General features: G+C 45.6%; 1 protein-coding gene across 2 annotated transcripts in view; it reads left to right on the top strand.

The window, feature by feature from the left end:
- The window catches only part of RABGGTA (Rab geranylgeranyltransferase subunit alpha), a 283,795-nt gene that overhangs the window by 88,267 nt on the left and 171,700 nt on the right, over positions 1 to 23,828 (top strand). For both annotated transcript variants that reach the window (XM_063913666.1, XM_063913665.1), the window contains exons 4-8: positions 10,080 to 10,204; positions 12,316 to 12,503; positions 12,595 to 12,792; positions 20,694 to 20,777; positions 20,876 to 20,958. In XM_063913666.1, the coding sequence (XP_063769736.1) occupies positions 10,080 to 10,204; positions 12,316 to 12,503; positions 12,595 to 12,792; positions 20,694 to 20,777; positions 20,876 to 20,958 (678 nt within the window). The remainder of the gene's footprint in view (positions 1 to 10,079; positions 10,205 to 12,315; positions 12,504 to 12,594; positions 12,793 to 20,693; positions 20,778 to 20,875; positions 20,959 to 23,828) is intronic.

Raw genomic sequence — 23,828 nt, 5'->3', positions numbered from 1 at the left:
TCCAGCTCCCGATTATCAGCAATGAGAACCGTTGAAGAGAATAGAGAGCTGGCCCAGATCGGCTTGTCCTTTTATACCCTACACAAAATACAGTACAATGGTCCCTATATTCTTATTGTTCATTGGACACAGGAATTCCTTTTCGCATTATAACAAAAGGTCATAGGTTGATTCATACAGGTGGGCTGTGACTATTTCCAACTGCTCAGGTGGGTGGGAAACTAGGTTTCCCGCCGCATGGATAATAAAGTGCAAATATAGTAAAAGTCCATAAACTTCTTATGTCCATAACTATTCGCACGAGCGAGTTATCCGCTTCAAACCAACACCGGAATATTGCTAATTAAATATTCTTCCGATGGATACTAAACACCACTGTATAACCCTTGTCTGACCCTTCGTATCAAGCAAAGAGGGATCTCTCTGTCCATGAGCATGCTACATTAACTAAACTTTCAGATTCTATCAAAGGGACCATGATCTACAAAATACATTATATGGTTAAAATATGTAACGATTGAGTCGCACGCTAGACGCATACAAACTCTACCGTAAATGCGCATACCGTGCGCCTGCAGGTGCACGCAACAGCGAGTATGCGCACGCACGGGAGAGCTCATGCACACGCGGCGGGGACACGCATGAGGTGCAAATATGGCAGTGTGTAGAGTGATATTTTTCTGACTTTGACAGTCCACCCTTTGGCAGTCACCAATAACTGCCACTTTCTAAAACATTTCAAAAAGAGAAAAATATATGTCATGTGTAAATACATTTCTATGATTGGGTAGGGGAGGAGAGGAGAAGGTAGGAAAAGGGTATGACCTAGTGAGATAGCAGAAGCATGTGTGTATGAATCCATGTTTGGGGGGCCATGTATCATCGTGCCGTACATGTTTTAAATCAAGCTTCGAGGTATTGCTTAGTATACATTTGAATTCCTTCTTATCCCGTGGTACGGGTCTGTGGATGGGTTATCAAACTTTACCGAGCTCTCTTCGGCTTTTGGTTGCAACAAAATGGGGGAGCACATTTTAGTTGATGATACATGAATGGGGGAATATGTGAGTGCTGATATCTGTGCCTGTATTCCCTATCAACTATGTGTGTCATTACCTGAAGGTTGTAGAGATGAAGATAAAGAACACTTATGGTAAATGCATTGATATTCTATGTGAGGTTAATATACATTTGCCGATTGAGGTCTTGTCTGAAGTCTTGTCTGAAGTACATGTTGACTGTAGTCTCTTTGTGCTTTTGCCAATAAACGCAAGCAAAGCTTTATCAATGTCCATAGACTTACAAAAAGTGTTGGGCTAGCGTAAAATTAAAAGTACTAGGGATAATGGGGGTCTATGGCATAGTCCATCAGTTGTCTGTGTAAAAGGTTGTCAAACTTCTTCTTTAGTCCATCTGTTGTCTGTATACAAGGCTGTCAAAATCTTCTTCCAAGCGGGTCTTTTTACCTTGGAGAAAAACGAGAAACAGGTGAAAGAAACGGACCGTGGAATCACATTTTCATCACAACATTGTCTCTATCGTTGGGTCATAAATCACATCAGTCGTTGTTATTACAGTATCTTAACTCCTTAAACTCATCACTCGGGCGCTACGTTTACACTTTGTTAAAACCCGAACGCATCTAAATATCAGACCGACTAATATGATGACACCCAGAACACACAAAAGGAATTTCCCTACATCCATGATAATACCTTGGGTCCATTCTCCTAAACCAGAGAATCAATTTCGCGGGTTCAACCATGACACCCAACTGGTCAGCTCATTACCCACAGCGGCAAGGGTGAGATTGTGTCTCCTGCGGAATTCCCACTTTAATTGGAGAATGTCGTCCATCTTTTGGTCTATGACCTCGACCGGGTCCTCGGTGCTGTTTGTGATATACGTGCAGCACTTTATTCCATACTGAGTTGCTAGGGTGACACAATACCCACCCGTCACAGCTGTGAGATAATTGAGAATCATCCTATGCTGAACCAGTTCTGTTTTATAAGCTTGGAGCTCCCTTCCAGTATACCTGAATGTGTCATCATACATTTCAGTGATGTTGTCTAATAAATTGGCAAGCGCAGATATATATTTATAATTTATCACTCCTCTGGCGGTACGAGTGATATCTAACGCGATTAGGAATTGAATCCCGGTGGATTCACTGATCTGGTCAGAGGCCGGATGCTCTGTTCTCTCTATCAGGTGCCGTTTAACGATGTGCTGGTAATGAGTGTGAGTATAAGGAGCTTGGGCACTGCGGTGAATATCTTTCATTTTAGTATGTGATACAGTCATTACTTCAGGCAGTACTTTTCCAATATAACATAACCCCTCTGAATTTGGTGCAAGCCACTTATACGCCTTCCTCCCGCATATGAAATATGCATCATCGGGGAGAACATATGGGACGGAGTAGGACATAACCATATTACACATTTTCCATATGAAATCTCCTAACCCTAATTCTCCCATCTGTTTAATACACGTATCAGTTTGTATGATATGTGCACAGTATCCCAGTGATACCTCTCCAACTCTCATGGTCCTACTTCCTAGGGTATACCTATATCGGAAATATTTTTCACTACCGGCTATGTGGCGTATAAGTTCTGTATCTGTTGGCATTCTATCGGCTCTGTATGAAAAGGTCATGGTTTGGTTATTCCATGACACTTCCCAATTTCCCGGCTTTCGGGGATTGGAAATGTTAAAACATACTAGGGATCTATCCACATGATATTGGTGGAGCTTCAAACTAGGAGGACTGGAGATATTAAACCTCCTGTCCACCGGCCTCCCACCACTTAGCTCAAGTACCTCCCCTATAGTTAAAGGGAAGGGAACTAATCCTGATTTGCTATGGCCTTGAGGTACTTGAGAGCATACCCAACAATCTGTATGATTTAACACTTTACCCACTAAGGAGTGATAGTCACTCAATGGATGCCGGTCCATGTGGATATTAAAACTAGATTGGCATTTCTTATTACACCCATCCTCAACTACACAGTGTCTACAGATACAGTTCTTTTCAGTTCACATTCCTTCACAATGTCTATAAATAACATGGCTGCTAGATCGTTTCCGGTACTTGCCTTTGCTTGGTGATTGTGTTGCTATTGGAAATTTACACCTCCGTCTCAGTCATCAGAAATCCATTCTGGATCCTTTCTCGACCTCACTGGTACTCTCACCGAAACAGACTGCTCTGGTCAACATCAGGGTCAACATGAAAATGCGGCTCACAGTCTCTTGAGGCGAGTCCATCTTACAGGAGGAGAAAGGAGAAATTTGTAATGGGGGTACAGAATAAAAATTTGAGGGGGAGAGAAACATGTTACGATAATTAGTTCTCTAGTCTTGTTGTTCTCCTTGTTCTGCTGTCATCTCAAAGGTGCTGTCTCTCAGTCTTCCAAACGAACACTCTGGTGATACAATATTCCTTCCAAACCAGCGATCTTTCTGTAAGGAGCAAAAATCTTGCATTATCATTTGTCTAACTGATGTGTGACATACCATCTTTAAAATATGAAAACATGAGAATGAAGAGAGAGAGAAAAAAAAACGAGAGAGAGAGAACCGTTCATATATATATGCATCACATATATCAACAATAAACAACAACAGAAAAAAAAACATTTTTCAAACATTTTAAAACATTGTTCATCAGGCTGTCATATCTACATGTCCAATGGTATCCTTGCGCAGTCCCTCCCACCAGCATCTCCATACTCCACCCTTTGTATCTGGCCAGGATACATTGATGTGGGTAGGTCATGCTGGGGTTTGGTAGACTTCTGCAAGGACCAAGTAGGTATGCAATGTTTGAGTCCTGCCGATGACCGTCAGAGATGGGGAAAAAGAAAACATTTCACAGATACATTACAAATTTTATCCGGTCATTCCTGTGTCCTCAAGGAATGACCTCCCAACTTGTTAACAATAGCCTCAGGCTTACCATCAGTCCTAATGATCACCTTTCCTGATTGCATGTTACAGGTGCGGCCCAAACTCCTTCCTATGTGATCCCTGATTATAATTTGGTGTGTCATATTCATGTCTAGGGGGTCTGACTTTATGTGGGCTGTTACAGTTGCTGGCATAATGCCCTTCTCTTTTACAACGATAACAAATCCTTGAGTTCCTCCATGTGCCAATGGCCTGGGGTTTTGGTTGATTTGATGTCTCCTCTAATGCTTGGATGCCCATCGCCATCCTCCGCTCTTCCTGTGTTTCTCTGGTTCTTTGACTATTATGGTCATGTCGTTGTCTAGGGGGGGTGTATATACCTTGTATGTGTTCTTAGACCTACAATCTCGTGCAACATGACCTTCTCTTAAGCAGTTGTAACAGCTTTTCACCTTTGACTTACCCTCCGAAATCTGGGGCTTCTTTGTTTCCCTGTGCTTGCTGATGCTTTGCTCATGCCCAACAGCAGAGTCCCTTAATGCAGCTACTGATTTATCTCTCCAGTATGGATTGGTGATCTGTAGCCTTGCTCTCAACACTTCCTTTAAACCATCCATTAGCACAGATACTACCACTTCTCTGTGCGGTGCACTTGTTTCGATGTTTTCTATACCTGTATACCTAGTCATGTCGTGCAATGCCCGGTGGAAATAATTAGAAGTACTTTCACCTTTGCTTTGTCTTATGGAGAAGATTTTGTTCCACTCGACAATGGCTGGGAAATATATTTCTAACTGTCGGTTGATCTGCTTAATACATTCCTGATTGTGTTCCTCCGTACAAGGTACCTCTGTGTCTAATTTACAATCAGCAATAAATTTCGCAGATTCAACACTGGAGGGCAAACATGCCCTCAGCACTGTCCGCCAATCTTTGTTGGTGGGTTCTGTTGAGTTTCCTAGTTCTTTAATAAATCTCTGACATGCAACTAAATCTTCCCTGGGATCAGGGAATTCAGACATGATTGATCTTAATTCTGTCCGGGACCAGGGACGGCGCATTGCACCGTCCTTGACGGGAATGATTCCCTGATCGTCAGTCTTCTCATTGGGGACTGTGATCACCCTGACAGGACTAAATTCAATTACATCACCTTGTGTTGGTCTTACAATATGGGGTACATTTGTTTGTGCGTGATATATAACATTGTACGTACCTGTGGACACGACCTCACCTGACCCTCCGTTAGGGGGTTTGATTATTGCCTTTACCGATTTGGTCGTGTCCACCTGGATGTCTTGTAGGCTGGCTGCTGGAAGAGGTGCCGACATCGTTCTGGGCTCACTTTCTTGCTGATAGTCCTGAGGGAAGTTTGACATGGGGTGCGACTTGCACAGGTTAACATTTGTAATTTTTACACTTTCATTTTCATAAACATTATTACACTTGTTACTTTCATTCTTATTACAGTTACTAAGTGCATTTTTATCGTACAACATTGTGCCTTTCTCTGCAACCATAATCCTCTCCATTGCCATGTCTCTCTTCCCAAGATGAGAGTCAGATATGTAAGTTAAGTTTCTTTGTATTTCACTTTCCTTTTGCCATAACTTTAAACAATCATAATGTTCGATCTGTCTCTTTGTTGATTTAATGAGACATATCCTTCTCCTAAGATTTTGTAACACATCTGGGCTAAAACTACCTACTCTTGGGAATTTCTCCCCGTCATGTACAGTCATTCTTTCCCATTCATCACATAAAACCTCTGTGTGTGAACCGTATTTTTCACACATTACATACCTTGCCGACCCGATTGGTCGGTTTACTGAATCAACCCGAACCGAGGTTGATCGCCCCCTACCTGAACAACTGGCCCCCATAACTTGCAGGTGTTGCTTTCACTACCTCTGACCTTAATCAGGGTCTTCAGCGAACCCTTGCAAAAACCAAGATGTTCAAGATAGGCCGACGGTGGCGGTTTACCGAGTACCCCACTCACTCGCCCACGCCGACCAATATGCCCACACACTGCCTTGGCGCTGGCGTACTCGACCCAGGGCCCCTGCGACCTGAACCGCTATTTACTGGAACATGCGAGGGTGATCCGAAGAGCACTTACTCTTTCCAGTAACTATTGGTTGCTGGATAGTTCCTGAGTGACCAGCGAACCTCCCTTAAATAAAAAAAAATTACACAAATCACGTTAGAGTGTACAAATAGCGTTTATGACCCCTTTCGTACGCAAATGGTACTGGGTCAAATTACTAACTAATGCACACAATTACGTGCGGTACAATCATTCAGCACATAAGCAACTAATCTTATGTGCGGAGCGACCAGTGGAATCGAAAATTATGGCTGCGAATTCCTTCAGCCTGAGCTTCAATGGCCTATATGGGTTTTGCACCAACCCCCTGGGTTGTGCTCTTTTCTATCTATAGCAGACTTCTTAGTCTGCTGTACCTAGACCTCCTGGTCTGTATGACCTCCTGGTCTGTTCTACAGTAGACCTTCTGGTCTGCTATACTCTAATGCTCTTTTTTTAATGTTTAACAAGGGATGCCTCCCTAGCCACCATGCACGTCACTTACATGTATGTACCTCACGAGAACTCGACTTCTTGTGGTTCAACCCAAAAATTGTAAAAACATATATATACAAACACTCACTCACCACATGTACACTTTACTTTTGTTTCTATTTCTGCGCAGAAATTTCTTTCCTTTAGACCAGATGAGTCGTAAATTTAGAGAAGGATCTATTAGTTTAAATTTCGGATACTAAAATTGACTTGCGCTATTTATCGCGTTGCCACCTTTTCGCCTGTTAAAATAATACTATAGTGTGATTTGAATTATGTGGGCGTACCCGGACGCTCCGTTGCGTAATATACGCTGCGTGTGTCGGCCTTTACGTTGCGTACACTAGTCTAACCCTTTTGTTAGAAACACGTGTATGCCAGCCAGATATGTCCACAGAAATACAATTAACACGTTTATCAATGTAGATGGTCTTCAATCATCTACCGAGCACCACCCAGGTCTTTCCTTGTATCTTAGGCAAAGCTGTGTGCGTGCTTTACAAATTACCCCTTAATGTATTACTTTTACTCTTTAACTACTAATAGCAACAAATCTTTCTTAGCACGTTATCAATTGTAAAATGGCAAACAGGAGAGTGATATGTGAAAATACACGAATGAAAAGAAATGCAGATATATGCGTGCGTGCGTACGCAAGACAGAACAGAAAAAAAACAGTTTTAAAAGACACTAGCGTATTGTTCTTACCTCCGGTTCCGGATTCCTTCAGCACCCTTTACTAAGCGAAGCAGACGCTTATCCAGTCAGCACTACGAGGAATATGACCTCCCGCCCTTTGCTGATGGATATTGTCTGCTGAAATTACCTAGTGCAGATATGTGAAGGACGGACGAGCCGCCAATTGGTAAAGCCTAATATTTATCTTATATAACACACTATAAAGAGGTTAAGAAACACAGTACGCAATTGGCGCACGAGGTACCGTAAGGGTACGCTCTTAGCGTAGCGGACGCTGTATCGGGAGCGAGCCGCTCGAGCGACACAAACGCTCGCGAGAATACGCTGTTGGTATCGGGCACACTATAGGTGAGCGACTACCGTAATGCTACGCTATCAGCGTAGCGGACGCTGGAGATCACGAGCGGCGCAGACGCTCACAAGATAACAATCAGTAGACCTTGAATGTAACACACAGAAATGATATTCTTATACTGTAAACCCTGTACTGAAACACTGCAGCGATATAACGCTGCTTAACCTTGTTTACACTAAAGTTGTTTGAGCGATAGAGACGCTCCTATTACCCACTGCAATATAATGAACACACACAATACCGGTCTAAGGGTCTAACGCCTTTTAAGGAAATGAATGAACGTTCAAAAGAATAATACAATACAAGTTATACACTACCAAAATAACATAAAATACCTAACCAAGTAACTACACATAAAATACAATAAAGATACAATTACTTTTAAAGGGGAAGGAGAGAGTGAGAGAGAGAAAGAGAGAGAGAGAGAAAATGGCTCACAATAACAAGAAAGACAATATGATTGCAGAGAAACTTACGCACAAAAGGTAACAATCGCATGCGCCTCCTGGATATCCAGCTCCCGATTATCAGCAATGAGAACCGTTGAAGAGAATAGAGAGCTGGCCCAGATCGGCTTGTCCTTTTATACCCTACACAAAATACAGTACAATGGTCCCTATATTCTTATTGTTCATTGGACACAGGAATTCCTCTTCGCATTATAACAAAAGGTCATAGGTTGATTCATACAGGTGGGCTGTGACTATTTCCAACTGCTCAGGTGGGTGGAAAACTAGGTTTTCCGCCGCATGGATAATAAAGTGCAAATATAGTAAAAGTCCATAAACTTCTTATGTCCATAACTATTCGCACGAGCGAGTTATCCGCTTCAAACCAACACCGGAATATTGCTAATTAAATATTCTTCCGATGGATACTAAACACCACTGTATAACCCTTGTCTGACCCTTCGTATCAAACAAAGAGGGATCTCTCTGTCCATGAGCATGCTACATTAACTAAACTTTCAGATTCTATCAAAGGGACCATGATCTACAAAATACATTATATGGTTAAAATATGTAACGATTGAGTCGCACGCTAGACGCATACAAACTCTACCGTAAATGCGCATACCGTGCGCCTGCGGGTGCACGCAACAGCGAGTATGCGCACGCACGGGAGAGCTCATGCACACGCGGCGGGGACACGCATGAGGTGCAAATATGGCAGTGTGTAGAGTGATATTTTTCTGACTTTGACACTATCCCTATATTCTATAACCTGAGGGGGCTAGGTGCGTCAGGTTTATTTAATATAGGTAGTTCGCAGGATATACTCAGTGTGTATTTTCTCTGTGATTTTTAGTCATCATATTAGTGTTCACTCTAGAATCCGGGCAGGGCAGGGCGCCGGACCTAGAGGGGCACAAGCGTGTGCGCGCGCGGCGAAAAGGGGGTGCAGCTATGCAAAATAGGGCGGTGTGGTCATTGCGGGTAATAAAAGTGGGTGGTTCAGCCCGCAGACGTAAAAAAAGGGGGCGTGGGCGGCCGGCGGCGTCACTGTTGGGGGCGTGCCCAGCACCTAAGGAAGTGCTGGGCTTCCCCAAAGCGCTCTCTCAGCGTAAATGGATGCCGCGCGCATGCGCGTGCCATCTTTACACGCTGTTAGGGCAGGAAGAGGGCGGCTGTTTTAGTAGGCCGCCGTAGAAAGGACAGGGCGGGTTTTGCCCTTAAAAAATCGGGCAGGGCGCGGCGCCCTGCTAAAATTGCCTAGCGTGAACACTACCATATACCTCTAGATTTCCCTGTTTGTGCTGAAATACACTGCATAGGGTTTTTTTGTCAGGTACTGTGCTGCTGATATTGTACTGTGTTGCCTTGCATTGAGCTTTTGATTATGTCAGCTACAAAGGGCAACGGAGCTGGGGCTGATCCCACATTGCATGGTGTTGACGCTGCAGACACATTTGAGGATAACATAGCAGCTGAGGGTTCAGGTTCTGGGGGTTCCTTGTCCCTCAGTGGGACTGTAGCAACGGGGGTGCAAAATGACCCACCTTGGGCTACCTTCTCCGCGCTATTGAATATGCTGGTAACTAGACTAACGCCCCCTATGGGACCTCCTGTGCCGGTACAACTGCTTATGGTCCCCGCGTTTAACCCGCAGTGGGCAGATCAACTGTCCAATCTGTTACAGCAATTGAACCAATCACTGACTACTCAGAAGTCTAACCCTCGCCCGCCTAAGACCAAGGGGTCCTCTAAGCGTGCGAACGGGTCTGAATGACCCCCATAGTACATTGTAGTGTATTCAAAATTGGATGTATTTCAAATAGCGTACCCCACTTAGTCCAAATCACATGGCACACATTTGTATAGGTTCAAATCGCACCTAGCACAAACAGCACCGTGTGTGGGCACCATTAAGGAACTTGAATGCAACGTCGTTATATATAGATGACGATATTTTTTTATCAAATATCCTCTCTAGCTCTTCTCATAAATACTCTCCCTTGTATTTCTTCATGAAGGGGTCTATATTCTCTTCATTGACTATTTATTGTGATGTTTCCTCCAGCGTGAAATAGGGGAACTGGATAAAGAAGCACTGGAATTGACAACACAAATATTGTCATTAAACCCAGATTTTGCTTCATTATGGAACATACGGCGGGAAGTTTTCCTTGCACTTGGAGCTGACAAGTGAGTTTTTTTTAATCAAATATATTTTCTTGCCTAGAAAAAAATGTTCATTTTAAATTGATTTATGGTATACTATGTGATTCTCATTTTAGAGAAAATTATGTTATACAGTAGTGTTCATTCTAGCACCCTGCACCTTTCAAAACATGTGCAGTTCCTCTTTCCTACCTGGGGTGTCGATCTCTCCTCTGGTGCTTCTCAGCACACTCTGGTCTGTATTTCAGTGCTGAGATACAGACCAGAGTGTTCTGAGAAGCACCAGAGCAGAGAGCAACACCCCAGGCAGGAAGGAGAACTGCATGGATTTTGAAAGGTGCAGGGTGCTAGAATGAACACTAATACAGGTTGAGTATCCCATATCCAAATATCCAAAATACGGAATATTCCGAAATACAGACTTTTTTGAGTGAGACTGAGATAGTGAAACCTTTGTTTTTTGATGGCTCAATGTACACAAACCTTGTTTAATACACAAAGTTATTAAAAATATTGTATTAAATGACCTTCAGGCTGTGTGTATAAGGTGTATAAGAAACATAAATGAATTGTGTGAATGTAGACACACTTTGTTTAATGCACAAAGTTATAAAAAATATTGGCTAAAATGACCTGCAGGCTGTATATATAAGGTGTATATGAAACATAAATGCATTCTGTGCTTAGACTTAGGTCCCATCACCTTGATATCTCATTATGGTATGCAAATATTCCATAATACGGAAAAATCCCATATCCAAAATACCTCTTGTCCCAAACATTTTGGATAAGGGATACTCAACCTGTAATTGAAATTGCTTGTTCTAATGAAGCATTTATTTATAAGATGCCACAGTGTCTGTGTCTGCAGAACAGGATAGTTGGTGTAACAAATTACACATCAAAACAGAACAGTGATATAAGAGACTTACAGTATATTCCTTTCACACCAAAATTCCAGGTCTGACCCAGGATACTGAACACTGGGGTAGATGTATGAAAAATGCTTTTCCACTTCTTAATTGTGTGGCCTGCGTCACCACTTTATCGCGGTGAAGCGAATTCTCAGTTCGACAGAATGTATTAACCAGCCAACATCCAATATGAGAGTGCATTATCTCACCTCTCCAGTAAACGTAACCTTACACACTGCATTCTTTTTAGTCAGCCGCACATGTAGTTCGCATTCGCTGTCACTCTCACTCCCATGGAGCCCAGCACTGTTTTCAGTTACTCCTCTGGCCGTCTCACTGAGCATGTGCAAAATCTCTCTATTATCACGAGATCTCACATGCAGCTTGGAGCCTACATCTGCTGCAGACAGCATTGTCCCTGGCTGTAGTGTATGGGCAATGACACCTGCAGCAGTTGAAATCGATAGCTACAGGTGTTGGAATGGTCAGTAGGCCTGAATATCAGCATGCTATCTAGCGCACATATGGACAGGGACACATAGCGCCCCTGTCACTGAGAGCACATCTCCTTCATACATGGGGAAGAAGTGGTATCAGCACACGTAATGGCGCTGATACTGCTTCTCCCCCATAACGACTGTTCTTACATCTACCCCACTGTTTTAACCCGTGTTACAGCTCTTCATATCCCTTTTACACTGCACTTAGGACCTGGCTTATTCTCAGGTTAACCACTTTAACACTGAACCCGTGTCTACCATGCTGAAATCATCTGTAAGTTCCCTCGACAAGCCAACCAGCTTCTTTTAGCATGATTCAGGTCGAATAACTCAGGTTGCGCTGTTCACATTGAAGCCTTCCCGGGTCAGACACTGGATTAATCCTGGTCGTGACCCAGGTAGCACAACACAGCCTTTTTACGCTGAACCAGGACCTGGGTGGTGCTGGCTTGCTCCAGAAATAACCCGGGTTATCCGCTTTATGCGAAAGGGGTGTATTACTTACAGAGAAGTTGCAGACATGGAACAGAGGGTAGGGAGGGACATGCGCATAAGACTAAAATATATTATGTGCTAGAGCATGCCTTCTTTGCAATAAGTACTAAGAGAGCTTGTTACTAGTGGTCATTTTTCAATAAGTGAGAATATGGCTTTGCCAAATTCTGAAATGCCAATAAAAGGACACGAGTTAGACATTTTTTTTTATTTCTTTCTACTTGAGGTCAGATGAGGAGATGCGTTCTCTATATTTGGGGGAGCTCTCTTTCCTAGAGAGCTGCTTACGTGTCAATCCAAAGTCCTATGGGACCTGGTACCACCGTTGTTGGATCATGAAGCACATGCCGGAACCAGATTGGTCTAGGGAGCTGACACTATGTAATCGCTTTCTGGAGATTGATGAAAGGAACTGTAAGTAAGGATTGACAGGGGAGTCATGTGACAGAAAGTGACACTTAATATTTGCAGTGTATTCACCATATATATTTTATATCTCCTGTAGTTCACTGCTGGGATTACCGAAGATTTGTATCTCAGTCATCACACGTTCAGCTCTCTGATGAGCTTGAATTTACCACCAGTCTTATTACCAAAAACTTCTCCAACTACTCTTCTTGGCATTATCGCAGTAAACTTCTCCCGAAAATCCACCCTGACCCACAGCGACTTGGCAGAGTAACTGAAAATGTCCTATCATCTGGTGAGAGAAAAATGTTATGTTAGTAGCAAATGTGGCAGAAAAAAAAGTGACCGTCAAGTATATTTTCAGTTGTGCTAAAAAAAAAAAAAAAAATTATACAGAGAAATCTGCCCGTACAAGTAATCACTCATATTATTAAAAACAACGAATGACTACATAATAAATAATAATTTCCATATTGCAATATCAGAATACCTAGTAACACTCACAGTTGTCCATCTACAGATACAGTATGTCCTCATGCGTCATTGCTGCAGTCGCAGTAACAGTCCCTCTTGCCGCGAGGTCCCATGAGATTACTGTTTTTGTTTTGTTTTTGCTGAAATGTGTCTTAGTTGCATCTCAACGTGACTATGATGTACCAGGAGATTGTGCTGATTGATTTGATCTGCGACACTTGTATGCCTGTGTGTGTAGCTGAATCTCCGAATCCGTATACGAAGTTCTACAATGTAGCAGCCACAGCTTTCTTCCAGTACAAGTTCTGTTGTGCTACATATACAGACTCAGTCACACACAATATACAAGTGCCGCATATGTCAGAGCTTCTCAAGGCACCCCAAAGGTCCAGGTTTTAGGTATATCCATGTGTCAGCACAGATGGTTAAATCACATTGAGGTGCTAATCAAGTCACCTGTGGCCAAGCATGGATCATTTTAAAACCTGGACCATTAAGGTGCCATGAGGACCACGTTTCAGAACCTCTGGCTCATGAAATGAATTAGCACAGTCTCCTGGTGTGTTGTAGCCACATCACATTGTGACTAAGACACATTTTCAGCAAAAAAATTCTACCAAACGCTAACAATTTGCACCTGACGGCCCACTCCCACCAAGCATCTCATGCTGTGTGGCGTTTTGAGGCTGGATGTACAAGGGTGATAGTTTGCAAGTAGGAATGAATGTAGTGTTCCGTCTGTGATCATTGCCTTCCTTTTATCAGTTTTTCATACTTTCTCTTTCGTCCTAGAGGATGCTGCGGTCCACATTTGTACCATGGGGTATAGACGGGTCCACTAGGAGCCGTTAGCACTTTATGAGTTTGAGAGTGTGGGCTAGCTCCTCCCTCTATGCCCCTCCTACCAGACCCAGTTTAGAAAATGTGCCCGGAGGAGCCGGTCACAGCTAGGGGAGCTCTACAGAGTTCTTTAGTAAAAGTTTATTTTTGAGTTTATTATTTTACAGGGAGGCTGCTGGCAACAGCCTAACAGCCTCCCTGCTTCGAGGGACTAATGGGGGGAGTAGTGTCCGCCCTGCGGGGTCTGAGCCACTATCTCCGCTGACAGGACACTGAGCTCCTGAGGTGATTGAACGTTCCCCGCCACAGGGGGTCGCTCACTCCGGCAGCATGCCGCCACCTCCTTACAGAGCCAGAAGATCAGAAGAGGCGAGATATGGCGGCACAAGTGTAGGAGCGCAGCTCTGAGCGGCTGCGCTCCGGGAAGGCTCAGCGGCACACAGTGTTGGCTCTTTGAGGGGCGTCCTGAGCCAGCGTCTTAATACCCTACACTGGTCGCAAACGCTAACCGGAGACTAAATCGCCAGGCTAGCGTCACAATCCTCTGTACTCAGACGCTCAACAGGGAACGGAATCCCCCGCCTTGCGACGGAGTCCTCAGGCCAATATAAAGAATTTGTGCGGGAAGACGCGCCATCTTCAAGGGGCGGAGCTTCTCAGAGTGGACCCAGCAGCGTTCAGCGCCATTTTTCTGCCTGCAGTTCCTGTACACAGACGCTGACAGAGCTGTCCCTACAAGCAACTCCAGCTATCCTGTGCGGTACCAGGAGGTTGTAGAAGGGGAGGAGGCGGTAAATTAGATCTCTGCAACTATTACAGTACACAGTGGGCGCTGATAAGGGGTGTCCTTTATATATAACAGCGATTTGAGTGGGATGGCTCTGATATCTGTGTCTCTCTTGCCCTTCCCAGGGGGGAAACTCTGTCTATACCTTACCGTGTGTGTGTGGAGTGTGTTTGGGGTCTCCAGTTAGCTATGTCCAGGGACTCTGTGTCATATGCAGGTGAGGACAGGTCCTCTCAGGATGATGTCATTCCATGTAATCTGGATTGCACTGTTGTAGCGCAGATACCACCAAGGGAGCCTGAGTGGTTATTCTCTATCAAAACTATGATTTCTCAGATTTCTGCTAGAGTTGCTCAGAATGAATCTGCAACTCAGGTTTTACAGAATTCTATAGCAGTTTGGTCTGGTTCTGTTACCTCAGGCCCCCCCTCTGTGGGTTCCCACAAACGTGCACTTGCCCAGATCATGCAGGATTTCATAGATACCGACTCTGACACGGTAGGCGGTGATGGGGACGTGCTCAGGGGGGCCGCATCTCTTGCAAAAGGGGTGCAGTTGATGATAGAGGCCATTAGAGATGTGTTGTATATTACTGAAACGAAACCTGAACAGGTTGAGGAGGCTTACTTTACTGACAATAAGAAAGCCTTGCTAACCTTCCCTGCGTCCAAAGAATTAAATGCTATTTTTGAAAAAGCATAGGAAAATCCAGAGAAAAAATTCCAGATCCCTAGGAAGGTTCTGGTTGCTTTCCCCTTCCCTGAGGAGGATAGAAAGAAATTGGAAAACCCACCCATAGTGGACGCGTCTATAGCCAAACTCTCAAAAAAGGTGGTTTTACCTGTCCCAGGATCAACCGCCTTAATGTAGCCGGCTGATCGTAAGATTGACACTACGCTCAAATCCACCGCTTCAGGGGCGATACTATGGCCTACTATTGCCTGTGCATGGATCTCCAAAGCTATAGTAAAGTGGTCAGGCACGTTACTTGAGGATTTGGATACGTTAGATAAGAGTGACATTGAATTGTTTCTCCGTAACATTCAGGATTCTGCAGGTTTTATGGTGGAATCCATGAAAGACCTGGGTTCAATGGCTGCAGGAATTTCTTCCATGTCTGTCTCAGCTCGTCGAGGACTGTGGCTGCGCCAGTGGTCTGCCGACGCGGAATCCAGGAGAGGAGTGGAGACCCTACCCTACACAAGTCAGGCTCTCTTTGGGGAAGCATTGGATGTGTGGATCTCCACGGCTACAGCGGGTAAGTCCCGTTTTCTTCTCTCAGCAGCTCTGGCTACGAAGAAACCTTTCTCTTCACCTGCATTTCAGTCCTTTCGGGTTTCTAAACCAAGAAAGGCCAAACCGGCCAACACCTTCTTTAGAGGGGGCCGACCAAAATCCAAGAAACCTGCTGCAGCAGGTTCCTAAGAACAGAAGCCTGCTTCAGGGGCGCCAAAGTCCTCCGCATGACGGCGGACAGCGCAGCCTGGAGGTAGGGCCGGTGGGTGCGAGGCTCAGACATTTCAGTCACGTCTGGGTGTCGTCCGGCCTGGACCCCTGGGTACTAGATATTGTGTCCCAGGGGTACCGGCTGGAATTTCAAGATATCCCTCCTCACCGGTACTTCACATCGGGCTTGCCAGCTTTGCCAGCAGACAGGGCTACCCTACAGGGAGCCATCCAGAAGTTGTTGGAGGCACAGGTCATTGTACCAGTCCCTCCTCAAATGCAGAACACAGGTTACTATTCAAACCTTTTCGTGGTACCGAAACTGGATGGTTCGGTCAGGCCCATTCTGAACTTAAAATCACTGAACCCGTTTCTGAGGCAGTTCAAGTTCAAATGGAGTCTCTAAGGGCAGTGAGATCAGGTCTGGAGGAGGGGGAATTCCTGGTATCCCTTGTCGAAGTCGAAAAATATTACAATACACACAGCACGTACAAACTACACACCGATGGCCTCCGTGCGCGTACTTATTCTGCCGTGCGTGCACATATTCGCAATTTGCGTATGGTCGCTCCCGCGGTCCTGCGTATTAGCGCGTGGTATGAGTATTTACGGTAGTGTTTGTAGTCACATGGAAAAAGCCATAAAAACACATTACATATTTAATCCAAATAGTGCACAATGTACACATAGTCTCCCTGCATCACACCAGCAAATTACAATAGTTTAAATGGTATCAGAACAAAGGGATTCACCTTTTACAGGATAGGAGGGGACAGAACAAGGTTATAAGGTGGTGTTTGGTATCCAGCTGTAGGGTATTTTAAGGGCAATATTCCGGTGTTGGTTTGCAGAAGATTGCACGTTCCTGCGAATAGTTATGCGCAGGAGCAGAATATAAATATTAACTGTGTTTACTGTACATTTGGTATGCGGCGGGAACCCAGAGGAGACCACCTGCAAGTGCACCTGGAACAGACATCGCCCACCTATTCAAACCAACCTATGACCTCTCCTGTACTGTAAATGACCATCCCTGTGTCCAGTGGACAAAGAGATTACAGTATCCATTGTGTTAGGTTTTGGAATATTGTATAAAAGCCAGCTGCATGCCCAGCCACACACAGACTCTGAAGGTCATCTACCTTGATGACTGAGGACCAGACTGGGAAACGCAGGCGAAACTAAACACGTATGTACCATTGATTGTAGCCATTCTTCTATTGTATTGTATTGTTTATATTGTAACCCCCTGCAAGTAAAGAACCATTGGTGGGTTAGACCCCAACCTAGTTTTGAATTACAATTGGTGTTGTGTCCCATTTCCTTGCTAAAGTTTAAAGCGTATTTACAGCCACTCGGGCTGCTGCATTGTGCTAACAGCGTATAGGCCTGTGTACGCAAACCGTGTAGTCACTACGCCTTTTCGGCGTACGTACGCAGAGTGCGTACACTGTACGATCTTGTGTACGCAAGGTTTGTGAACAATATAAGGGAGAAAGGTTAATTACAGGGGCCGCAGCAGCTCAATATTAAAGTGTATCAAGTGTGTTTAAAGTATAAGCTTTTTAGTCCTGTAAGTAAACCGACGTTTACACCCTGGATATCAAGGATGCATGCCTCCACATTCCGATTTGGCTGCCGCATCAAGCTTATCTCCGATTCGCTCTGTTGTACTGTAATTTTCACTTCCAGGCCCTACCATTCGGCCTATCCACAGCACCGAGAGTATTTACCATGGTGATGGCGGAAATGATGGTTCTCCTCCGCAGGCAGGGGATGAACATAGTTCCGTATCTGGACGATCTGCTGATAAGGGCATTGTCCAATGAGAAGCTGTTTCAGTCAATAGCTCTCACGACCCAGCTTCTCAAGTAACATGGTTGGATCCTGAATATCCCAAAATCACATTTGGAACCAACCAGGAGGTTGTCCTTTTTGGGAATGATCCTCGACACAGAGGTGCAGAGGGTGTTTCTTCCAGAGGAAAAAGCGTTGGTGAAACAGGCAATGGTCCGGGATGTCCTGAAGCCAGCCCGGGTGTCGGTTCATCAGTGCATTCGCCTTCTGGGGAAGATGGTGGCCTCTTACGAGGCTTTGCAGTATGGGAGGTTTCATGCTCGGTCCTTTCAACTGGATCTTCTGGAGAAATGGTCAGGATCCCATTTACACATGCAGCAGAGAATACGTCTGTCGCCAAAGGCCAGGATTTCACTCCTCTGGTGGCTGCAATTACCTAACCTTCTGGAGGGGCGCAGATTCGGGATTCAGGACTGGATCCTTCTAACCACGCATGCAAGTCTCCGGGGCGCAGTCACTCAAGTGGGAAACCTTCCAAGGAAAGTGGTCAAGTCTGGAAGCCGACCTGCCGATGAACATCCTGGAACTAAGAGCCGTATACAACGGTCTTCTCCATGCGGCCCATGTTCTGAGAAATCGGGCCATTCAAGTACAGTCAGACAACGTAACGATAGTGCCTTACATAAACCGACAAGGCGGAACGCAGAGCTGCAGTGTCAGAGGTATCAAAAATCATCCTCTGGGCAGAAAAGCACGCGTTGGCCCTGTCAGCAATCTTCATTCCGGAAGTATACAACTGGGAAGCGGACTTCCTCAGCAGACACGATCTCCATCCAGGAGAGTGGGGTCTCCATCCGGAGGTGTTCACGGAGGTAACAGATCTTTGGGGCGTGCCCCAAATTGACATGATGGCCTCTTGTCTCAACAAGAAGCTTCGGCGGTATTGTTCCAGGTCGAGGGACCCGCAAGCAGTGGATGCCCTAGTGATTCCGTGGGTGTTCCATTCCGTGTATGTGTTTCCTCCAATTCCACTAATTACAAGAGTTCTCAAACTCATAAGGAGAAAAAGAGTTCAGGCAAACCTCATTGCTCCGGACTGGCCAAGAAGGGCTTGGTACGCGGATCTTCTGGATCTACTGCTAGAAGAGCCGAGGCCTCTTCGGGAGGACCTGCTGCAGTGGGAGCCCTTCGCCTATCAAGACTTACCATGGCTACGTTTGACGGCATGGAGGTTGAACGCCAGATACTAGCTCGGAAGGGCATTCCGAACAAGGTTATTCCTACCCTGATACAGGCTAGGAAAGTAGTAACGTATAAACATTACCATCGTATTTGGAAAAAAATATGTATCTTGGTGTGAGTCCAAGAAGTTTCCTACGGTGGAGTTTTAACTGGGACGGTTTCTCCTCTTCCTGCAAGCAGGTGTGGATACGGGACTGAGATTAGGATCCGTAAAAGTCCAGATTTCGTCCCTCTCCATTTTCTTCCAGAAACAGTTGGCTGCCCTCCCTGAGGTTCAGACTTTTTTTAAGGGAATTCTGCACATCCAACCTCCCTTTGTTCCACCAACGGCACCCTGGGATCTTAACATGGTGTTGCAGTTACTCCAGTCAGATTGGTTTGAGCCTCTAAAGGAGGTTGAGGTCAAGTTTCTCACGTAGAAGGCTGTCACTTTGTTGGCCTTAGCTTCTGCTAGACGTGTGTCGGAGTTGGGGGCTTTGTCATGTAAAAGCCCATAATTGATCTTCCATGAAGATAGAGCTGAGCTCCGGACACGTCAGCAGTTTCTTCCAAAGGTTGTGTTGGCATTTCATATCAACCAACCTATTGTGGTGCCAGTTGCGACTGACTCCTCAATCTCCTCCAAGTCCTTAGATGTTGTAAGGGCTCTAAAAATATATGTGAGGAGGACTGCTCGTCACAGAAAATCGGACTCTCTGTTTGTCCTGTATGATCCCAAGAAAATTGGGTATCCTGCTTCTAAGCAGACGATATCTTCCTGGATCAGGTTGACTATCCAGCATGCGTATTCTATGGCAGGCTTGCCGTGTCCTACGTCTGTTAAGGCCCACTCTACTCGTAAGGTGGGTTCTTCCTGGGCGGGTGCCCGGGGTGTCTCGGCTTTGCAACTCTGCCGATCCGCTACTTGGTCGGGGTCGAACACATTCACAAAGATCTGCAAGTTCGATACTTTGGCCTCTGAGGACCTAAAGTTTGGTCAAGTGGTCCTGCAGGAGCCTCCGCGCTCTCCCTCCCTTTCTGGGAGCTTTGGTACATCCCCATGGTTCTAATGTGGACCCCAGCATCCTCTAGGACGTAAGAGAAAATAGGATTTTAATTACCTACCAGTAAATCCTTTTTTCGTAGAGGATGCTGGGAGCTCGCCCAGCGCTTCCTTATCCTGCAGTGGTTATTTAGTTCAGTACTGCTTAGTTCTTGGTAAGTACTGTTTTCTTACTTGGTAAGTAATCCTGTTCAGTCGTTGCTGATGTTTCAAGCTAGTTACCTTGGGTTGCCTTGTGTGTGAGCTGGTGTGAATCTCGCCACTATCTGTGTAATCCTTCTCTTGAAGATGTCCGTCACCTCAGGCACAGTTTCCTGACTGGGTCTGGTAGGAGGGTCCTAGAGGGAGGAGCCAGCCCACTCTCAAACTCTTAAAGTGCCAAGGCTCCTAGTGGACCCGTCTATTCCCCATGGTACTAATGTGGACCCCAGCATCCTCTACAGATTACAAAAAGGATTTACTGGTAGGTAATTAAAATCCTATTGTTACAGGCCATAAACACAAAGCTCCTTGCTGTCACTGATTTCCATGCTGATTAAATCTGCCTTGATTGTCTTTGCTACTGTAGAACTGGAACTTGTACAGAATGCATTCTTCACTGACCCCAATGACCAGAGCGCCTGGTTTTATCATCGCTGGCTTCTCGGAAGAGGTGAGCATTTTGGAATTGGTTAATTTAATTTCAGATTGTTTCTCTTTCTTTACAAGACCTACAGTATGCCCTAAAATGCTTATTGCTTTACATTCCAGCGGATCACCCTCTTTCCATTCGATCTCTCATAGTTGATGTGGATGGACCGTCAGTATCAGTAACTGTTTCTCATCCTGTCCTGGTAAGCTAACCAAATTGAAATTGACATCTCTATTTTTAAAATCAAGATGAGTGTAATTCTAACGATTAAGCCAGCAGGGAAACGGTTAAGATACCGCCACACGGGATCCCGGCGATCACAATACCGACATAGTGGTACAATGCCGGTGCTGGAATACCATCGAGGTAGGTGCTTCTCTCTCTATGGGTGTCCACGACACCCATAGATTGAGAATATAACCTGTGGCGAGCCACCGTGCCCGCAGCATGGCGGGGCGCAGTGAGCACGCAAGGGGTTTGCAAGTGCATGCCCCGCTGCCAGCATACTGGTGGCCAGGATGCTGCTGTCGGTATACTGACAGCCGGCATCCCGGCCCCTCTGTAATTCATACTAAACCCAGCCTGCTTCGTTGTAGTGTAGAAAGGAAGATAAGACTTGGTTTTCTTTTACACCTGTGCACTTACTAGAATGCAGTTGCGTGACCGCACCAATAAACAGTCAAACCAAAAATAGTATTATTTTGCTGAAACCATCTTCAAATATTCTAAGTGCTGGAATTGCCAGTTATACTTAGTTGGTGGTGCACCAGGGTCCAGTAGAATCCTACTGGTAGTCAAAGTGCTAAGAGGAAGAAAGAAAGACCCTGTGTTGACGCATTCGTTATAAACAATATGTAGATTAAGACTTAACTTTTAATTGAAAACTTTTAATTATTTTTTTTTTTTTGGACAAAAGATACTCAAAACCCTGTATCCACTATACCAGGGGCGGCCAGACTTTTGGAGTCGGTGATCTACTGTGAAAGCTAAAAAGCTTTTGTGATCTTCCTAGGAGGAATAATAGCGCGCGCAAAAAAAGGGGCGTGGTATAACAAAAAGTGGGCGTGGTAAAATAAAAAGTGGGCATGGTATAACTAAAAAAAAAGGGACGTAGCCTTGCTGCACAGAGTGTAATGACTGCCTCACATGAAATAACACATTGGCCCCCACAGGTAAAAACCTCAAACACATATGCCCCCACAGTGCCAGATACACATGCCCCCACAGTTGCTGATACAGATATGCCCCCACAGTGCCAGATACACATGCCCCCACAGTGCCAGATATGCCCCCACAGTGCCAGATACAGATATGCCCCCACAGTGCCATGTGCCCACAGTGCCAGATATGCCCCCACAGCGCCAGAATACAGATATGCCCCCACAGTGCCATGTGCCCACAGTGCCAGATATGCCCCCCACAGTGCCAGATATGCCCTCTCAGTGCCATGTGCCCACAATGCCAGATATGCCCCCACAGTGCCAGATACAGATATGCCCCCACAGTGCCAGATATGCCCCCACAGTGCCAGATTACAGATATGCCCCCACAGTGCCAGATATGCCCCCACAGTGCCATGTGCCAGATATGCCCTCACTGTGCTATGTGCCCACAGTGCCAGATATGCCCCCACAGTGCCAGATATGCCCCACAGTGCCAGATACAGATATGCCCCCACAGTGCCATGTGCCCATAGTGCCAGATATGCCCCCACAGCGCCAGATTACAGATATGCCCCCACAGTGCCAGATATGCCCCCACAGTGCCATGTGCCCGCAGAGCCAGATATGCTCCCAGTGCCACATATGACCCCACAGTGCCAGATATGCCCCACATTGCCAGATATGCCCCCACAGTGCCATGTGCCCACAGAGCCAGGTATGCCCCCACAGCGCCAGATTACAGATATGCCCCCACAGTGCCAGATATGCCCCCACAGTGCCATGTGCCCGCAGAGCCAGATATGCCCCCAGTGCCACATATGACCCCACAGTGCCAGATATGCCCCCACAGTGCCATTTGCCCACAGTGCCACATATGCCCCCACAGCGCCAGATTGCAGATATGCCCCCACAGTGCCATGTGCCCGCAGAGCCAGATATGCCCCCAGTGCCACATATGACCCCACAGTGCCAGATATGCCCCACATTGCCAGATATGCCCCCACTGAGCCATGTGCCCACAATGCCAGATATGCCCCCATAGAAGAGCTCACCGTGCTGTGTGAAGAGCGCAGCGTGCGCTTCTCCTATCTGCCGCCCTGCCTCTCAGTCTAATCTCCGGCAGTGATGGCAGCGTGTATGGCTCAAATCAGGCGCCGGTCCGCGAGCTCTCATTGGCTAACGAACCGGCACCTGATTTGAGCTATACACTCGGCCGTCACTGCCGGAGAGCAGACTGAGGAGGCAGAGCGGCAGGCAGGAGAGGCGCGGCTTCGGTTGGCTGGGCGGCGGATCGCGATTGACTGGTCGCATGTCCGCGATCGACTGTTTGGCCACCCCTGCACTATACCATGTAGATTTTCATGCTCACTACGTTTACATGTACGTGGTAAATAGATAATCTAAAAGTATAATTTTAATTGAACTTTAGGATTAGAAACTGAGAGATATTGGTGCTCTTGTTCGGTGATTATCCCTTGGGACATGGCTTCCTGAATTAGACGAGGGTACAATCGTGTAAAATCTTGTGTAGGATTAAACAGTAATTGTCGATAGCAATTGGAGGATTTAAGTTGTCTATTGGCCTCTCGGGTATACATCTCTATTGGCCATAAGACTATGTTGCCCCCTTTATCAGAGGGCTTAATTACTACGTCATGCCATGACTGCAATTCCTGCAACGCTTGTTTTTCACTCCTGGATAAATTAGTTTTTCTCCACCTAGATCTGATCTTATTTTTTTGGTGGATAGTGTCGAATTCTTTGGAAACTATGTCCATAAACACATGTACCTCTGGGCTCAAATTACCCTGGGGAAAAAAAGAAGATTTATTTCTCTAACGTCCTAGTGGATGCTGGGGACTCCGAAAGGACCATGGGGAATAGCGGCTCCGCAGGAGACTGGGCACAA

This window comes from Pseudophryne corroboree, chromosome 1 (genome assembly GCF_028390025.1).
Source record: "Pseudophryne corroboree isolate aPseCor3 chromosome 1, aPseCor3.hap2, whole genome shotgun sequence".
Lineage (NCBI taxonomy): Eukaryota > Metazoa > Chordata > Amphibia > Anura > Myobatrachidae > Pseudophryne > Pseudophryne corroboree.
Note: the sequence above shows the minus strand (reverse complement) of the source record. Positions and strands in the feature narration are given on the sequence as shown.